At 50.9% G+C, this 20,637-nt stretch overlaps 2 protein-coding genes and 1 long non-coding RNA gene across 3 annotated transcripts; 2 read left to right on the forward strand and 1 right to left on the reverse strand.

Annotated features, from left to right (window-relative positions):
- Positions 1–746: 746 nt before the first annotated feature.
- LOC116367788 (collagen alpha-1(I) chain-like) lies at positions 747–3,590 on the reverse strand. Its single transcript, XM_031818965.1, has 2 exons — positions 3,514–3,590; positions 747–3,324 (listed from the first exon to the last, which is right to left on the reverse strand). Exons 1-2 carry the CDS (start codon positions 3,588–3,590, stop codon positions 747–749), a joined length of 2,655 nt encoding a protein of 884 aa, XP_031674825.1.
- A 736-nt stretch (positions 3,591–4,326) lies between these two features.
- LOC116367789 (histone PARylation factor 1-like) lies at positions 4,327–18,502 on the forward strand. The gene is made up of 8 exons (XM_031818966.1): positions 4,327–4,456; positions 5,167–5,356; positions 6,879–7,065; positions 11,769–11,867; positions 13,609–13,762; positions 14,790–14,877; positions 15,889–16,061; positions 18,183–18,502. Exons 1-8 carry the CDS (start codon positions 4,421–4,423, stop codon positions 18,315–18,317), a joined length of 1,062 nt encoding a protein of 353 aa, XP_031674826.1. The 5' UTR covers positions 4,327–4,420; the 3' UTR covers positions 18,318–18,502.
- On the forward strand, positions 13,875–14,749 carry LOC116367790 (uncharacterized). Its single transcript, XR_004208441.1, has 3 exons — positions 13,875–13,909; positions 14,109–14,685; positions 14,726–14,749. It is a non-coding gene; the product is annotated as an uncharacterized LOC116367790 (long non-coding RNA).
- Positions 18,503–20,637: the final 2,135 nt, after the last annotated feature.

The raw sequence follows: 20,637 nt of genomic DNA on the forward strand, positions 1-20,637 counted from the left end.
GACTCTATACTGCTGAATGAATAGAATAAGACTCTATACTGCTTGAATCAATAGAATAAGACTCTATACTGCTTGTATTAGCATAATACGACTCTATACTGCTTGAATCAACAGTGTGTGTGTGGTATATGACTCTAATAAGTGTTTCTATATATATTACTGTAATAAACGTGTCTTTATTTTACTGTAATAAACGTTTCTTATATTACTGTAATAAACGTTTCTTTATATTACCGTAGCTCTTGTGTTTGTATCAGTGTGTGTGTGGTATATTACTGTAATGAACGTGTCTTTATATTACCGTGGCTCTTGTGTTTGTATCAGTGTGTGTGTGGTATATTACTGTAATAAACGTGTCTTTATATTACCGTGGCTCTTGTGTTTGTATCAGTGTGTGTGTGGTATATTACTGTAATAAACGTGTCTTTATATTACCGTAGCTCTTGTGTTTGTATCAGTGTGTGTGTGGTATGTTACTGTAATAAACGTGTCTTTATATTACCGTGGCTCTTGTGTTTGTATCAGTGTGTGTGTGGTATATTACTGTAATAAACGTGTCTTTATATTACCGTGGCTCTTGTGTTTGTATCAGTGTGTTCAGACATTAACTTTACATTCCAACCCAGGTTACAACAGGGTGAGTTTCTAGCTCCTTGCCAACTTTGCAGTATTTTGTTATTTAAGTGGTATTTCTTACCTGGAAGATTGAGTTAGAAGGATGCTTCTGGATGTCTTAGTGGATGTTCCTATTCTTGAACCTGCAAACCAGCCAACGTGAGGGAGATCTTGGGAAATCGAAAGCAACAGCCTTTGGCAATACGGGCCTCCTTGGTGATGGGAAGCCCCGGATCGGCAATACGGGCCTCCTTGGTGATGGGAAGCCCCGGATCGGCAATACGGGCCTCCTTGGTGATGGGAAGCCCCGGATCGGCAATACGGGCCTCCTTGGCGATGGGAAGCCCCGGATCGGCAATACGGGCCTCCTTGGCGATGGGAAGCCCCGGATCGGCAATACGGGCCTCCTTGGCGATGGGAAGCCCCGGATCGGCAATACGGGCCTCCTTGGTGATGGGAAGCCCCGGATCGGCAATACGGGCCTCCTTGGTGATGGGAAGCCCCGGATCGGCAATACGGGCCTCCTTGGCGATGGGGAGCCCGGATCGGCAATACGGGCCTCCTTGGCGATGGGGAGCCCGGATCGGCAATACGGGCCTCCTTGGCGATGGGAAGCCCCGGATCGGCAATACGGGCCTCCTTGGCGATGGGAAGCCCCGGATCGGCAATACGGGCCTCCTTGGCGATGGGGAGCCCGGATCGGCAATACGGGCCTCCTTGGCGATGGGAAGCCCCGGATCGGCAATACGGGCCTCCTTGGTGATGGGAAGCCCCGGATCTGCAATACGAGCCTCCTTGGCGATGGGAAGCCCCGGATCGGCAATACGGGCCTCCTTGGCGATGGGGAGCCCGGATCGGCAATACGGGCCTCCTTGGCGATGGGGAGCCCGGATCGGCAATACGGGCCTCCTTGGCGATGGGGAGCCCGGATCGGCAATACGGGCCTCCTTGGCGATGGGAAGCCCCGGATCGGCAATACGGGCCTCCTTGGCGATGGGAAGCCCCGGATCGGCAATACGAGCCTCCTTGGCGATGGGGAGCCCCGGATCGGCAATACGAGCCTCCTTGGCGATGGGGAGCCCCGGATCGGCAATACGGGCCTCCTTGGTGATGGGAAGCGCGGATCGGCAATACGGGCCTCCTTGGCGATGGGAAGCGCGGATCGGCAATATGAGCCTCCTTGGCGATGGGGAGCCCGGATCGGCAATACGAGCCTCCTTGGCGATGGGGAGCCCGGATCGGCAATACGAGCCTCCTTGGCGATGGGGAGCCCGGATCGGCAATACGAGCCTCCTTGGCGATGGGGAGCCCGGATCGGCAATACGAGCCTCCTTGGCGATGGGAAGCCCCGGATCGGCAATACGGGCCTCCTTGGCGATGGGGAGCCCCGGATCGGCAATACGGGCCTCCTTGGCGATGGGAAGCCCCGGATCGGCAATACGGGCCTCCTTGGCGATGGGAAGCCCCGGATCGGCAATACGAGCCTCCTTGGCGATGGGGAGCCCCGGATCGGCAATACGAGCCTCCTTGGCGATGGGAGCCCCGGATCGGCAATACGGGCCTCCTTGGTGATGGGAAGCGCGGATCGGCAATACGGGCCTCCTTGGCGATGGGAAGCGCGGATCGGCAATATGAGCCTCCTTGGCGATGGGGAGCCCGGATCGGCAATATGAGCCTCCTTGGCGATGGGGAGCCCGGATCGGCAATACGAGCCTCCTTGGCGATGGGGAGCCCGGATCGGCAATACGAGCCTCCTTGGCGATGGGGAGCCCGGATCGGCAATATGAGCCTCCTTGGCGATGGGGAGCCCGGATCGGCAATACGAGCCTCCTTGGCGATGGGAAGCCCCGGATCGGCAATACGGGCCTCCTTGGCGATGGGGAGCCCCGGATCGGCAATACGGGCCTCCTTGGCGATGGGGAGCCCGGATCGGCAATACGGGCCTCCTTGGTGATGGGGAGCCCGGATCGGCAATACGAGCCTCCTTGGCGATGGGGAGCCCGGATCGGCAATACGAGCCTCCTTGGCGATGGGGAGCCCGGATCGGCAATACGAGCCTCCTTGGCGATGGGGAGCCCGGATCGGCAATACGAGCCTCCTTGGCGATGGGGAGCCCGGATCGGCAATACGAGCCTCCTTGGCGATGGGAAGCCCCGGATCGGCAATACGGGCCTCCTTGGCGATGGGGAGCCCCGGATCGGCAATACGGGCCTCCTTGGCGATGGGGAGCCCGGATCGGCAATACGGGCCTCCTTGGCGATGGGAAGCCCCGGATCGGCAATACGGGCCTCCTTGGCGATGGGGAGCCCGGATCGGCAATACGGGCCTCCTTGGCGATGGGGAGCCCCGGATCGGCAATACGGGCCTCCTTGGCGATGGGGAGCCCGGATCGGCAATACGGGCCTCCTTGGCGATGGGGAGCCCCGGATCGGCAATACGGGCCTCCTTGGCGATGGGGAGCCCGGATCGGCAATACGGGCCTCCTTGGCGATGGGAAGCCCCGGATCGGCAATACGGGCCTCCTTGGCGATGGGAAGCCCCGGATCGGCAATACGGGCCTCCTTGGCGATGGGAAGCCCGGATCGGCAATACGGGCCTCCTTGGCGATGGGAAGCCCCGGATCGGCAATACGGGCCTCCTTGGCGATGGAAAGCCCCGGATCGGATACAGACTTCAAACAGCCTCTGGATCCAGAGGTTCCGGCTCCCGCTTCGAGATCAGGTCAGGAGGTACCTGCGCCTTCGTCGCCTGTTCTAAATGTCTCTCTGGTGGCTTCTACGGTGAATGAGGCTTCATTGGTTATAGGAGGCTTCATTGGTTATAGGAGGCTTCATTGGTTATAGGAGGCTTCATTGGTTATAGGAGGCTCGAGAGTTGCGGGTGTGCGAGATTCCGGGCCTCTCGAAAGTCCTCAATGGGTCTCCCGAATCAAGCGAGGCGTAGGAATGGCCAGCTGTTGTCTTACGCAGTTCCATGGTAAGAAACGTCTCGGTCGCTGGAGCAAAAACCCTGTGCTACCCTGGGGATGGAGGACATTAGGAATGGAAAACCCTGTGCTACCCTGGGGATGGAGGACTTTAGGAATGGAAAACCCTGTGCTACCCTGGGGATGGAGGACATTAGGAATGGAAAACCCTGTTCTACCCTGGGGATGGAGGACATTAGGAATGGTAGCTAGGATAGACTGAAACAGGACGACATTAGGAATGGTAGCTAGGATAGACTGAAACAGGACGACATTAGGAATGGTAGCTAGGATAGACTGAAACAGGACGACATTAGGAATGGTAGCTAGGATCGACTGAAACAGGACGACATTAGGAATGGTAGCTAGGATCGACTGAAACAGGACGACATTAGGAATGGTAGCTAGGATCGACTGAAACAGGACGACATTAGGAATGGTAGCTAGGATCGACTGAAACAGGACGACATTAGGAATGGTAGCTAGGATCGACTGAAACAGACTGAAACCCTGGCTATCCGTGCATAAAAAAAAAACAAGAAAATTGTGCAATCTGGTTTGCTTAATTTAAGACATTTTACATGATTCATATTTTTTACTTTTGATACTTAAGTATATTTAAAACCAAATACTTTTAGACTTACTCAAGTAGTAGCCTTGAGTCATTTTCTATTAAGGTACCTACTCTTGTCTCTGTTATGTACCTCTGGGACGCAATGCGCACTCCGCTCCCCTAGATGGCGCTGTACATTACTTCCCAATGGCAGAAGTCCTAATGTGTTGTCGTTAGCACACACCGTTGTGTGCTTGTTTGCTGTCGAATGGAGAGGAGGAAGAAATATGACAGGGAAACGAAAAACTAAATCTACTCCTCAGGTATTGTCAGACCCATAAAGATTTTTTTATCGGACCAATGATAGGATGGTTTTAGCCAGCGAGTTATGTAGCAAGGGGGAATTTTTGTCTTGCGTTACAAAACACGGATGGGCCACTATGGCATCTACATGACTGTCTTAACTAGCTAACAAACTAAACGTGTCTCTAGTTTATTTTATTTTTTTTTTTTGTTGCAGTTAGCTTCGGTTATATTACTGTTTTCCCAAGATAGTGTAGCTAGATCATTATATTAGTATAACTAGCTAACAAGCTGATAACCAAGTTACCGTCCACTGACAGTATTACCATGAGCTTTTTGCAGAGCGAGCTGCTCAGGGTAACGTTCATTAGCGCACACCGTAAGCAAAACGATTTGCAACGGGAAAACCAGCTTCTTTTTTTTGTAATTCAGTGGCGCGTTCAGCAGGACTCAACGTTTTGGAACATTCAGATAGAAATAGGCAATGTAGAACAAACACGCCTCTGACATGAAGGAATAAGTAATCACATCTTCTTTATTCAAGGCGTTTTATATCTGCACCTAAACATGGCCCCTGTAGTCCCCCTCTCCCTTTCTCAGTCTGTTTATTCAGTTTGGTTTCTAATGAATACACCCAGTTATCTTCAAACTTCATTCAATCAGCTGTGATGTCGTCAGCTGTTTACACTAGCTAGTGAATTGAATTTCACCAACTTTTCATCTTCTTTAGGAGTCAGATTCTGCCGACGGGGAGTTGAAGAAGAAATGCCGTCCGGAGGAGCCGACAGCGAGACCGACTACTGCTGAGGTACCGGCAAGACTGAGGGAGGAGGTGGAGAGACTCTATAAACTGAGGATGCCTGAAGACTTCTACCTCTTCTGGGACTTCTGCTCCCTGCTCAGCCCCGATAACCCCCGGGGTAGGTTACCCACTCACCCAATCCCCGGGGTAGGTTACCCACCCACGATAACCCCCGGGGTAGGTTACCCACTCACCCAGCCCCCGGGGTAGGTTACCCACTCACCCAGTCCCGATAACCCCCGGGGTAGGTTACCCACTCACCCAGCCCCCGGGGTAGGTTACCCACTCACCCAGCCCTGACAATACCCGGGGTAGGTTACCCACTCACCCAGCCCCCTGGGTAGGTTACCCACTCACCCAGCCCTAACAACCCCCGGGGTAGGTTACCCACTCACCCAGCCCTGACAACCCCCGGGGTAGGTTACCCACTCACCCAGCCCTGACAACCCCCGGGGTAGGTCACCCACAACCAGCCCCGACAACCCCCGTGGTAGGTTACCCTCTCACCCAGCCCTGACAACCCCTGGGGTAGGTTACCCACTCACCCAGCCCTGATAACCCCTGGGGTAGGTTACCCACTCACCCACAACCAGCCCTGACAACCCCCGGGGTAGGTTACCCCCTCACCCAGCCCTGACAACACCCGGGGTAGGTTACCGACTCACCCAGCCCGATAACCCCTGGGGTAGGTTACCCACTCACCCAGCCCTGACAACCCCCAGGGTAGGTTACCCACTCACCCACAACCAGCCCTGACAACCCCCGAGGTAGGTTACCCACTCACCCACAACCAGCCCGATAACCCCCGGGGTAGGTTACCCCCTCACCCAGCCCTGACAACCCCCGGGGTAGGTTACCCACTCACCCAGGCCCGATAACCCCCGGGGTAGGTTACCCACTCACCCATAACCAGCCCCGATAACCCCTGGGGTAGGTTACCCACTCACCCAGCCCTGACAACCCCTGGGGTAGGTTACCCACTCACTCAGCCCCGATAACCCCCGGGGTAGGTAAAACAACCAGCAAGACTCTAGTCAGTCCTGTCTGTACACTCTGCCTGAAACACATGGAAACATGCTATCTTATTAGCATTCAACAGCCTGAAACACATAGAAACATGCTATCTTATTAGCATTCAACAGCCTGAAACACATAGAAACATGCTATCTTATTAGCATTCAACAGCCTGAAACACAGAAACATGCTATCTTATTAGCATTCAACAACCTGAAACACATAGAAACATGCTATCTTATTAGCATTCAACAGCCTGAAACACATAGAAACATGCTATCTTATTAGCATTCAACAGCCTGAAACACATAGAAACATGCTATCTTATTAGCATTCAACAGCCTGAAACACATAGAAACATGCTATCTTATTAGCATTCAACAGCCTGAAACACGCTATCTTATTAGCATTCAACAGCCTGAAACACTATCCTATTAGTATTCAACAGCCTGAAACACTATCCTATTAGCATTCAACAGCCTGAAACACTATCCTATTAGCATTCAACAGCCTGAAACACTATCCTATTAGCATTCAACAGCCTGAAACACTATCTTATTAGCATTCAACAGCCTGAAACACGCTATTTTAGGATCATATTGACCACATATAATTCCCCTCTCTAGACGCTCTGAAGGAAATCCTGGGTTTGAGGTTGGTTGGCCCGTTTGACATTCTTGCGGAGGCCCACCGTAGCTCAGCCAACCCCCAGCCCAACTACCACCTACACTGGAGGCACTTCTACGACCCTCCGGAGTACCAGACCGTACTGCAAGGGAATGGAGACAACCTGCTACACCTGGGTTACTACAGGTAATGACCGTCCTACACCTGGGTTACTACAGGTAGGGGTTACTACAGGTAATGACCATCCTACACCTTGGTTACTACAGGTAATGACTGTCCTACACCTTGGTTACTACAGGTTACTACAGGTTACTACAGGTAATGACCATCCTACACCTTGGTTACTACAGGTAATGACCGTCCTACACCTTGGTTACTACAGGTTACTACAGGTAATGATTGTCCTACACATGGGTTACTACAGGTTACTACAGGTAGGGGTTACTACAGGTTACTACAGGTAATGATTGTCCTACACATGGGTTACTACAGGTTACTACAGGTAGGGATTACTACAGGTTACTACAGGTAATGACCGTCCTACACATGGGTTACTACAGGTTACTACAGGTAGGGATTACTACAGGTTACTACAGGTAATGACCGTCCTACACATGGGTTACTACAGGTTACTACAGGTAGGGATTACTACAGGTTACTACAGGTAATGACCATCCTACACATGGGTTACTACAGGTTACTACAGGTAGGGGTTACTACAGGTTACTACAGGTAGGGGTTACTACAGGTAGGGGTTACTACAGGTTACTACAGGTTACTACAGGTAGGGGTTACTACAGGTAGGGGTTACTACAGGTAACTACAGGTTACTACAGGTAATGACCGTCCTACACATGGGTTACTACAGGTTACTACAGGTTACTACAGGTAGGGGTTACTACAGGTTACTACAGGTAGGGGTTACTACAGGTTACTACATGTAGGGGTTACTACAGGTTACTACATGTAGGGGTTACTACAGGTTACTACATGTAGGGGTTACTACAGGTTACTACATGTAGGGGTTACTACAGGTTACTACATGTAGGGGTTACTACAGGTTACTACATGTAGGGGTTACTACAGGTTACTACATGTAGGGGTTACTACAGGTTACTACATGTAGGGGTTACTACAGGTTACTACAGGTAGGGGTTACTACATGTTACTACAGGTAGGGGTTACTACAGGTAGGGGTTACTACAGGTTACTACAGGTAGAGGTTACTACAGGTAGGGGTTACTACAGGTGGGGGTTACTACATGTTACTATAGGTGGGGGTTACTACAGGTAGGGGTTACTACAGGTTACTACAGGTAGGGGTTACTGCAGGTTACTACAGGTTGTGGTTACTACAGGTAGGGGTTACTACAGGTTACTTCAGGTAGGGGTTACTACAGGTGGGGGTTACTACAGGTGGGGTTACTACAGGTGGGGGTTACTACAGGTGGGGGTTACTACAGGTAGGGGTTACTACAGGTTACTACAGGTAGGGGTTACTACAGGTAGGGCTTACTATGGGAAGGCGTTACTACAGCAACAGGTTGCCACAGGAAGGCGTTGCTACAGGAAAGGGTGACTACAGCTACAGGTTACTACAGGAAGGGGTTACTACAGCTACATGTTACCACAGGAAGGGGTTACTACAGCTACAGTTTACTACAGGAAGGGGTTACTACAGCTACAGGTTACTACAGGAAGGGGTTACTACAGCTACAGGTTACTACAGGAAGGCTTTACTACAGGAACGCGTTACCACAGCTACAGGTTACTACAGGAAGGTGTTACTACAGCTACAGGTTACTACAGGAAGGGGTTACTACAGCTACAGGTTACTACAGGAAGGGGTTACTACAGCTACAGGTTACTACAGCTACAGGTTACTACATGAAGGGGTTGCTACAGGTTACTACAGGAAAGGGTTACTACAGCTACAGGTTACCACAGGAAAGGGTTACTACAGCTACAGGTTACAGCATCCCTTTAGAGAGAGGACCAGCATCCCTTTAGAGAGAGGAACAGCATCCCTTTAGAGAGAGGAACAGCATCCCTTTAGAGAGAGGAACAGCATCCCTTTAGAGAGAGGAACAGCATCCCTTTAGAGAGAGGAACAGCATCCTGTTACAGAGAGGAACAGCATCCCTTTAGAGAGAGGAACAGCATCCCTTTAGAGAGAGGACCAGCATCCCTTTAGAGAGAGGACCAGCATCCCTTTAGAGAGAGGACCAGCATCCCGTTAGAGAGAGGAGCAGCATCCCTTTAGAGAGAGGAACAGCATCCTGTTACAGAGGAACAGCATCCCTTTAGAGAGAGGACCAGCATCCCCTTAGAGAGAGGAACAGCATCCTGTTACAGAGGAACAGCATCCCCTTAGAGAGAGGAGCAGCATCCCTTTAGAGAGAGGAGCAGCATCCCCTTAGAGAGAGGAGCAAAATCCCTTTAGAGAGAGGAGCAGCATCCCTTTAGAGAGAGGAACAGCATCCCCTTAGAGAGAGGAACAGCATCCTGTTACAGAGGAACAGCATCCTGTTACAGAGGAACAGCATCCCTTTAGAGAGGAACAGCATCCCTTTAGAGAGGAACAGCATCCCTTTAGAGAGGAACAGCATCCTGTTACAGAGGAACAGCATCCTGTTACAGAGGAACAGCATCCTGTTACAGAGGAACAGCATCCCCTTAGAGAGAGGAACAGCATCCTGTTACAGAGGACCAGCATCCCTTTAGAGAGAGGAACAGCATCCCCTTAGAGAGAGGAACAGCATCCCTTTAGAGAGGAACAGCATCCTGTTACAGAGGAACAGCATCCTGTTACAGAGGAACAGCATCCTGTTACAGAGGAACAGCATCCTGTTACAGAGGAACAGCATCCCTTTAGAGAGAGGACCAGCATCCCTTTAGAGAGAGGACCAGCATCCCTTTAGAGAGAGGACCAGCATCCCTTTAGAGAGAGGACCAGCATCCCTTTAGAGAGAGGAGCAGCATCCCTTTAGAGAGAGGAGCAGCATCCCTTTAGAGAGAGGACCAGCATCCCTTTAGAGAGAGGAGCAGCATCCCTTTAGAGAGAGGAGCAGCATCCCTTTAGAGAGAGGACCAGCATCCCTTTAGAGAGAGGAGCAGCATCCCTTTAGAGAGAGGAGCAGCATCCCTTTAGAGAGAGGACCAGCATCACCTTACAGAGAGGAAGAGCATCCTGTTACAGAGGAACAGCATCCCCTTAGAGAGAGGAGCAGCATCCCTTTAGAGAGAGGAGCAGCATCCCCTTAGAGAGAGGAGCAGCATCCCTTTAGAGAGAGGAGCAGCATCCCTTTAGAGAGAGGAACAGCATCCCCTTAGAGAGAGGAACAGCATCCCCTTACAGAGGAACAGCATCCTGTTACAGAGGAACAGCATCCTGTTACAGAGGAACAGCATCCTGTTACAGAGGAACAGCATCCCTTTAGAGAGAGGAGCAGCATCCCTTTAGAGAGAGGAGCAGCATCCCTTTAGAGAGAGGAACAGCATCCTGTTACAGAGAGGAGCAGCATCCCTTTAGAGAGAGGAGCAGCATCCCTTTAGAGAGAGGAGCAGCATCCCTTTAGAGAGAGGAGCAGCATCCTGTTACAGAGGAGCAGCATCCTGTTACAGAGGAGCAGCATCCTGTTACAGAGGAACAGCATCCCCTTACAGAGGAACAGCATCCCTTTAGAGAGAGGAACAGCATCCCCTTACAGAGAGGACCAGCATCCCTTTAGAGAGAGGAACAGCATCCCTTTAGAGAGAGGACCAGCATCCCTTTAGAGAGAGGAACAGCATCCCTTTAGAGAGAGGAACAGCATCCCTTTAGAGAGAGGAACAGCATCCCTTTAGAGAGAGGACCAGCATCCCTTTAGAGAGAGGACCAGCATCCCTTTAGAGAGAGGACCAGCATCCCTTTAGAGAGAGGACCAGCATCCCGTTAGAGAGAGGAGCAGCATCCCTTTAGAGAGAGGAACAGCATCCTGTTACAGAGGAACAGCATCCCTTTAGAGAGAGGAGCAGCATCCCTTTAGAGAGGGGAACAGCATCCCATTACAGAGGAACAGCATCCCTTTAGAGAGAGGACCAGCATCCCCTTAGAGAGAGGAGCAGCATCCCTTTAGAGAGAGGAGCAGCATCCCCTTAGAGAGAGGAGCAGCATCCCTTTAGAGAGAGGAGCAGCATCCCTTTAGAGAGAGGAACAGCATCCCCTTAGAGAGAGGAACAGCATCCTGTTACAGAGGAACAGCATCCCTTTAGAGAGGAACAGCATCCTGTTACAGAGGAACAGCATCCTGTTACAGAGGAACAGCATCCCCTTAGAGAGAGGAACAGCATCCTGTTACAGAGGACCAGCATCCCTTTAGAGAGAGGAACAGCATCCTGTTACAGAGTAACAGCATCCCTTTAGAGAGGAACAGCATCCTGTTACAGAGGAACAGCATCCTGTTACAGAGGAACAGCATCCTGTTACAGAGGAACAGCATCCCTTTAGAGAGAGGACCAGCATCCCTTTAGAGAGAGGACCAGCATCCCTTTAGAGAGAGGACCAGCATCCCTTTAGAGAGAGGAGCAGCATCCCTTTAGAGAGAGGACCAGCATCCCTTTAGAGAGAGGAGCAGCATCCCTTTAGAGAGAGGAGCAGCATCCCTTTAGAGAGAGGAGCAGCATCCCTTTAGAGAGAGGACCAGCATCCCTTTAGAGAGAGGAGCAGCATCCCTTTAGAGAGGACCAGCATCCCTTTAGAGAGAGGAGCAGCATCCCTTTAGAGAGAGGACCAGCATCCCTTTAGAGAGAGGAACAGCATCCTGTTACAGAGGAACAGCATCCCCTTAGAGAGAGGAAGAGCATCCTGTTACAACATGGTCATATTAATCTCCACCTCTGTTTTTCAGAGATAGTCCGGACTCCCTGCCTGTGTTCCTAGGGGAGAATGAAGCCAAGAAGGGCTGTACCATCACGCAGATGGGGGACAACATGTTTGCTGCTGTCCAGTGAGTGTCCTCCACTAACTAACACACGAGGAACACACGGACCATCTAAACTAACACAACGACAAGAGAGTCCACTGGTTGGTGTGGTCATGGGATGTGACAGAGATGGTGTGGTCACGGGATGTGGTAGAGATGGTGTGGTCATGGGATGTGACAGAGATGGTGTGGTCACGGGATGTGGTAGAGATGGTGTGGTCATGGGATGTGGCAGAGATGGTGTGGTCACGGGATGTGGTAGAGATGGTGTGGTCATGGGATGTGACAGAGATGGTGTGGTCACGGGATGTGGTAGAGATGGTGTGGTCATGGGATGTGGCAGAGATGGTGTGGTCATGGGATGTGACAGAGATGGTGTGGTCATGGGAGGGTGTGGTCATGGGATGTGGTAGAGATGGTGTGGTCATGGGATGTGGTAGAGATGGTGTGGTCATGGGATGTGACAGAGATGGTGTGGTCATGGGATGTGACAGAGATGGTGTGGTCATGGGAGGGTGTGGTCATGGGATGTGGTAGAGATGGTGTGGTCATGGGATGGGACAGAGATGATGTGGTCATGGGATGTGGCAGAGATGGTGTGGTCATGGGATGTGACAGAGATGGTGTGGTCATGGGATGTGACAGAGATGGTGTGGTCATGGGATGTGGTAGAGATGGTGTGGTAATGGGATGGGACAGAGATGATGTGGTCATGGAATGTGGCAGAGATGGTGTGGTCATGGGATGTGACAGATGGTGTGGTCATGGGATGTGGCAGAGATGGTGTGGTCATGGGATGTGACAGAGATGGTGTGGTCATGGGATGGTGTGGTCATGGGGTGTGGTCATGGGATGGTGTGGTCATGGGATGGGACAGAGATGGTGTGGTCATGGGATGGTGTGGTCATGGGGTGTGGTCATGGGATGGTGTGGTCATGGGATGGGACAGAGATGGTGTGGTCATGGGATGTGGCAGAGATGGTGTGGTCATGGGATGTGACAGAGATGACTGCTTATCAAGACTTATTCTCTTTTTTTCTCGCCATCCCTTCTCTCTCCTCCCTCACCGCCCCCCTCGCTCTCCTCCCTCACGTCACCTCCCTCGCTCTCCTCCCTCACCATCCCCCTCGCTCTCCTCCCTCACCGTCCCCCCCTCTCTCCTGCCTCACCGTCCCCCCCTCTCTCCTACCTCACCGTCCCCCCCCTCTCTCCTGCCTCACCGTCCCCCCCGCGCTCCTCCCTCACCGTCCCCCCCTCTCTCCTGCCTCACCGTCCCCCCCCTCTCTCCTGCCTCACCGTCCCCCCCTCTCTCCTGCCTCACCGTCCCCCCCGCGCTCCTCCCTCACTGTGTCCCTCGCTCTCCTCCCTCACCGTCCCCCTCGCTCTCCTCCCTCACCGTCCCCCTCGCTCTCCTCCCTCACCGTCCCCGCCGCCCTCCTCCCTCACTGTCCCCCTCGCTCTCCTCCCTCACCGTCCCCCTCGCTCTCCTCCCTCACTGTCCCCCTCGCTCTCCTCCCTCACCGTCCCCCTCGCTCTCCTCCCTCACCGTCCCCCTCGCTCTCCTCCCTCACCGCCCCCGCCGCCCTCCTCCCTCACCGTCCCCCTCGCTCTCCTCCCTCACCGTCCCCCTCGCTCTCCTCCCTCACCATCCCCCTCGCTCTCCTCCCTCACCGTCCCCCTCGCTCTCCTCCCCTCTCTCCTCCCTCACTGTCCCGTCTCTCTCCCATCTCTGCCCAAACTCTCCCTCCTCTTCTCTCTCCTTCAGTCTGTTTCTGGGGAGGAAGAGGAAGGAGAGGGGCGGGCATAAGGAAGGGGGCAAGGCTCTGGATAACCTGGAGGAGGAGTTAAGAGAGAGGGCGGAGTCTCTGGGCTTTTCCCTGGAGCAGAAGACCAAAGGCATGAAGCAGAGAGACAAGAAGGTGACACCCCGTACTGAGACGGTAACACCCCATACTGAGACGGGAACACCCCGTACTGAAACGGTAACACCCCGTACTGAGACGGTAACACCCCGTACTGAGACGGTAACACCCCGTACTGAGACGGTGACACCCCATACTGAGACGGTGACACCCCGTACTGAGACGGTAACACCCCGTACTGAGACGGTAACACCCCGTACTGAGACGGTAACACCCCGTACTGAGACGGTAACACCCCGTACTGAGACGGTAACACCCCGTACTGAGACGGTAACACCCCGTACTGAGACGGTAACACCCCATACTGAGACGGTAACACCCCGTACTGAGACGGTACTAGAAGGTGACACCCCGTACTGAGACGGTAACACCCCGTACTGAGACGGTAACACCCCGTACTGAGACGGTAACACCCCGTACTGAGACGGTAACACCCCGTACTGAGACGGTACTAGACGGTAACACCCCGTACTGAGACGGTAACACCCCGTACTGAGACGGTAACACCCCGTACTGAGACGGTAACACCCCGTACTGAGACGGTACTGAGACGGTAACACCCCGTACTGAGACGGTAACACCCCGTACTGAGACGGTAACACCCCGTACTGAGACGGTACTAGAAGGTAACACCCCGTACTGAGACGGTAACACCCCGTACTGAGACGGTACTAGAAGGTAACACCCCGTACTGAGACGGTAACACCCCGTACTGAGACGGTAACACCCCGTACTGAGACGGTAACACCCCGTACTGAGACGGTAACACCCCGTACTGAGACGGTAACACCCCGTACTGAGACGGTAACACCCCGTACTAAGACGGTACTGAGACGGTAACACCCCGTACTAAGACGGTAACACCCCGTACTGAGACGGTAACACCCCGTACTGAGACGGTAACACCCCGTACTGAGACGGTACTAGAAGGTACACCCCGTACTGAGGCGGTACTAGAAGGTAACACCCCGTACTGAGACGCTACCAGAAGGTGACAGTCTAACCGCCACCTGTCCATGTCCAGGTTGTCACCAAGACGTTCCATGGAGCCGGCCTGGTGGTTCCTGTTGATCAGAATGATGTTGGTTACCGGGAGCTGCCGGAGACAGACGGTAAGACTCTGCAACACTCCAGAACACTCTAGAACAGTGGCAACTAGGTTTGGTCTCGGGACAATGTTTTTGGTAGCTCAGTGGGCCAGAACATAATTAGTTTATAATATAAACCCAATGCAAAGGCCTACACGACAAGTAGAACACTGTAGAACCACTCAAATACTCCAGACCACTCCATACCACTGTAGAATACTCTAGTACCACTCAGATACCCCATACCACTGTAGAATACTCCAGACCACTCCATACCACTGTAGAATACTCTAGTACCACTCAGATACTCCATACCACTGTAGAATACTCCAGACCACTCCATACCACTGTAGAATACTCTAGTACCACTCAGATACCCCATACCACTGTAGAATACTCCAGACCACTCCATACCACTGTAGAATACTCTAGTACCACTCAGATACTCCATACCACTGTAGAATACTCTAGTACCACTAGAATATTCCAGAACACTGTAGAATACTCTAGAACCACTAGAATACTCCAGAACACTGTAGAATACTCCAGACCACTCCATACCACTGTAGAATACACTAGAACCACTAGAATATTCCAGAACACTGTAGAATACTCTAGAACCACTAGAATACTCCAGAACACTGTAGAATACTCTAGTACCACTCAGATACCCCATACCACTGTAAAATACTCCAGACCACTCCATACCACTGTAGAATACACTAGAACCACTAGAATATTCCAGAACACTGTAGAATACTCTGGAATCACTAGAATACTCCAGAACACTGTAGAATACTCTAGAACCACTAGAATACTCCAGAACACTGTAGAATACTCCAGAACACTGTAGAATACTCTAGAACCACTAGAATACTCCAGAACACTGTAGAATACTCCAGAACACTGTAGAATACTCCAGAACAGGTTTCAGAAACACTTTCCAAATAGATGTTATTCACACTATGTAATGTCCCCCCCCCCCCCCAACCTCTCCTCTCCCCCCGATTTACTACATCTGGTGTGTGTGTGTAGCGAGTATGAAGAGGCTGTGTAAGGCTATAGCGGAGGCCAGGTGTGATGAAGACAGGATGAAGGCTTTCGGCCCGCTGCAGGAGATGATCACCTTCGTCCAGTTCGCTAACGACGAGTGTGACTACGGCATGGGGCTGGAGCTGGGCATAGACCTCTTCTGTTACGGATCACAGGTACACACACACACACACACACACACACACACACACACACACACACACACACACACACACACACACACACACACACACACACACACACACACACACACCTCAACACACGGGGCTGGAGCTGGGCATAGACCTCTTCTGTTACACACACACACACACACACACACATACGTCAACACCTGTTCTCCACGGAACACACTGGTGTAGATCTCAGTGTAGAGCCACCACCAGACATTAACACTATGGTGTAGATCTCAGTGTAGAGCCACCACCAGACATTAACACTATGGTGTAGATCTCAGTGTAGAGCCACCAACAGACATTAACACTATGGTGTAGATCTCAGTGTAGAGCCACCAACAGACATTAACACTATGGTGTAGATCTCAGTGTAGAGCCACCAACAGACATTAACACTATGGTGTAGATCTCAGTGTAGAGCCACCAACAGACATTAACACTATGGTGTAGATCTCAGTGTAGAGCCACCAACAGACATTAACACTATGGTGTAGATCTCAGTGTAGAGCCACCAACAGACATTAACACTATGGTGTAGATCTCAGTGTAGAGCCACCAACAGACATTAACACTATGGTGTAGATCTCAGTGTAGAGCCACCAACAGACATTAACACTATGGTGTAGATCTCAGTGTAGCGCCACCAACAGACATTACCACTATGGTGTAGATCTCAGTGTAGAGCCACCAACAGACATTAACACTATGGTGTAGATCTCAGTGTAGAGCCACCAACAGACATTATGGTGTAGATCTCAGTGTAGAGCCACCAACAGACATTATGGTGTAGATCTCAGTGTAGAGCCACCAACAGACATTAACACTATGGTGTAGATCTCAGTGTAGAGCCACCAACAGACATCTTCCATTGTGTGTCTGTCTGATCGCAGTTTCCTGTCTTCCATTGTGTGTCTGTCTGACTCAGTTTCCTGTCTTCCATTGTGTGTCTGTCTGACTTTGTTTCCTGTCTTCCATTGTGTGTCTGTCTGACTCAGTTTCCTGTCTTCCATTGTGTGTCTGTCTGACTCAGTTTCCTGTCTTCCATTGTGTGTCTGTCTGTTTCCTGTCTTCCATTGTGTGTCTGTCTGTTTCCTGTCTTCCATTGTGTGTCTGTCTGACTCAGTTTCCTGTCTTCCATTGTGTGTCTGTCTGACTCTCAGTTTCCTGTCTTCCATTGTGTGTCTGTCTGACTCCCAGTTTCCTGTCTTCCATTGTGTGTCTGTCTGTTTCCTGTCTTCCATTGTGTGTCTGTCTGTTTCCTGTCTTCCATTGTGTGTCTGTCTGACTCTCAGTTTCCTGTCTTCCATTGTGTGTCTGTCTGACTCTCTGTTTCCTGTCTTCCATTGTGTGTCTGTCTGACTCTGTTTCCTGTCTTCCATTGTGTGTCTGTCTGTTTCCTGTCTTCCATTGTGTGTCTGTCTGACTCTCAGTTTCCTGTCTTCCATTGTGTGTCTGACTCTCAGTTTCCTGTCTTCCATTGTGTGTCTGTCTGACTCTCTGTTTCCTGTCTTCCATTGTGTGTCTGTCTGACTCTCTGTTTCCTGTCTTCCATTGTGTGTCTGTCTGACTCTCTGTTTCCTGTCTTCCATTGTGTGTCTGTCTGACTCTGTTTCCTGTCTTCCATTGTGTGTCTGTCTGACTCTCAGTTTCCTGTCTTCCATTGTGTGTCTGTCTGACTCTCTTTTTCCTGTCTTCCATTGTGTGTCTGTCTGACTCAGTTTCCTGTCTTCCATTGTGTGTCTGTCTGACTCTCAGTTTCCTGTCTTCCATTGTGTGTCTGTCTGACTCTCAGTTTCCTGTCTTCCATTGTGTGTCTGTCTGACTCTCAGTTTCCTGTCTTCCATTGTGTGTCTGTCTGACTCTCAGTTTCCTGTCTTCCATTGTGTGTCTGTCTGACTCTCAGTTTCCTGTCTTCCATTGTGTGTCTGTCTGACTCTCAGTTTCCTGTCTTCCATTGTGTGTCTGTCTGACTCAGTTTCCTGTCTTCCATTGTGTGTCTGTCTGACTCTCAGTTTCCTGTCTTCCATTGTGTGTCTGTCTAACTCTCAGTTTCCTGTCTTCCATTGTGTGTCTGTCTAACTCTCAGTTTCCTATGTCCCCCAGTACTTCTATAAGGTGATCAGACAACTGCTGCCCATGGCCTACAGCCTGCTGAAGAGGGGCCTGTTTGGAGAGATCCTGGAGGCTCACCTCTCCAGCCGTTCCCACGACAACCTGGACCAACTCACCTCAGCCTGAAGAATACCACGGGAGAGGAAGAAGAAGAGAGAGAGAGAAGAAGAGGGATGGATTGTTGTCAGCTCTGACCACTGTGTGTTTTTTATGAGTCTTGTTGTGGTGCTGCTGTTGAATGGTACCAGTGGCGTCTCTCTCTGTGTGCATATGTGGAATAAAGGATTATATTTCTAAGAGATGGTCTTTTACCACGTCCTGCTGTCTGTCTGTTACTACGTCCTGCTGTCTGTCTGTTACTAGGTCCTGTCTGTCTGTTACTAGGTCCTGTCTGTCTGTTACTAGGTCCTGTCTGTCTGTTACTAGGTTCTGTCTGTCTGTTACTAGGTCCTGTCTGTCTGTTACTAGGTACTGTCTGTCTGTTACTAGGTCCTGTCTGTCTGTTACTAGGTACTGTCTGTCTGTTACTAGGTCCTGTCTGTCTTTTACTACATCCTGCTGTCTGTCTGTTACTAGGTTCTGTCTGACTGTTACTAGGTTCTGTCTGTCTGTTACTAGGTCCTGTCTGACTGTTACTAGGTCCTGTCTGACTGTTACTAGGTCCTGTCTGTGTTACTAGGTCCTGCTGTCTGTCTGTCTGTTACTAGGTCCTGCTGTCTGTCTGTCTGTTACTAGGTCCTGTCTGTCTGTCTGTCTGTCTGTCTATTACTAGGTCCTGCTGTCTGTCTGTCTGTTACTAGGTCCTGCTGTCTGTTACTAGGTACTGACTGACTGTCTGTCTGTTACTAGGTCCTGTCTGACTGTTACTAGGTCCTGCTGTCTGTCTGTCTGTTACTAGGTCCTGCTGTCTGTCTGTCTGTTACTAGGTCCTGCTGTCTGTCTGTCTGTTACTAGGTCCTACTGTCTGTTACTAGGTCCTGCTGTCTGTCTGTCTGTTACTAGGTCCTGCTGTCTGTCTGTTACTAGGTCCTGCTGTCTGTTACTAGGTACTGTCTGTCTGTCTGTCTGTCTGTTACTAGGTCCTGCTGTCTGTCTGTTACTAGGTACTGACTGTCTGTCTGTTACTAGGTCCTGCTGTCTGTCTGTCTGTTACTCGGTCCTTCTGTCTGTCTGTTACTAGGTCCTGCTGTCTGTTACTAGGTACTGACTGACTGACTCTGTCTGTCTGTCTGTAATTAGGTCATGTTGTCTGTCTGTCTGTCTGTAATTAGGTCATGTTGTCTGTCTGTCTGTCTGTCTGTCTGTCTGTAATTAGGTCATGTTGTCTGTCTGTCTGTCTGTAATTAGGTCATGTTGTCTGTCTGTCTGTCTGTCTGTAATTAGGTCATGTTGTCTGTCTGTCTGTCTGTAATTAGGTCATGTTGTCTGTCTGTCTGTCTGTAATTAGGTCATGTTGTCTGTCTGTCTGTCTGTAATTAGGTCATGTTGTCTGTCTGTCTGTCTGTAATTAGGTCATGTTGTCTGTCTGTCTGTCTGTAATTAGGTCATGTTGTCTGTCTCTCTGTCTGTAATTAGGTCATGTTGTCTGTCTGTCTGTCTGTAATTAGGTCATGTTGTCTGTCTGTCTGTCTGTAATTAGGTCATGTTGTCTGTCTGTCTGTTTGTTATTAAGGGTGCATCTCAATAGACTAGCTTGGTCTCCTAGGGGAGCATCTCAATAGACTAGCTTGGTCTCCTAGGGGAGCATCTCAATAGACTAGCTTGGTCTCCTAGGGGTGCATCTCAATAGACTAGCTTGGTCTCCTAGGGGTGCATCTCAATAGACTAGCTTGGTCTCCTAGGGGTGCATCTCAATAGACTAGCTTGGTCTCCTAGGGGTGCATCTCAATAGACTAGCTTGGTCTCCTAGTGGTGCATCTCAATAGACTAGCTTGGTCTCCTAGGGGTGCATCTCAATAGACTAGCTTGGTCTCCTAGGTGGACATCTCAATAGACTAGCTTGGTCTCCTAGGGGTGCATCTCAATAGACTAGCTTGGTCTCCTAGGGGTGCATCTCAATAGACTAGCTTGGTCTCCTAGGGGTGCATCTCAATAGACTAGCTTGGTCTCCTAGGGGTGCATCTCAATAGACTAGCTTGGTCTCCTAGGGGTGCATCTCAATAGACTAGCTTGGTCTCCTAGGGGTGCATCTCAATAGACTAGCTTGGTCTCCTAGGGGTGCATCTCAATAGACTAGCTTGGTCTCCTAGGGGTGCATCTCAATAGACTAGCTTGGTCTCCTAGTGGTGCATCTCAATAGACTAGCTTGGTCTCCTAGGGGAGCATCTCAATAGACTAGCTTGGTCTCCTAGGGGTGCATCTCAATAGACTAGCTTGGTCTCCTAGGAGTGCATCTCAATAGACTAGCTTGGTCTCCTAGGGGTGCATCTCAATAGACTAGCTTGGT

Source organism: Oncorhynchus kisutch, unplaced genomic scaffold, assembly GCF_002021735.2.
Source record: "Oncorhynchus kisutch isolate 150728-3 unplaced genomic scaffold, Okis_V2 scaffold1745, whole genome shotgun sequence".
NCBI lineage: Eukaryota > Metazoa > Chordata > Actinopteri > Salmoniformes > Salmonidae > Oncorhynchus > Oncorhynchus kisutch.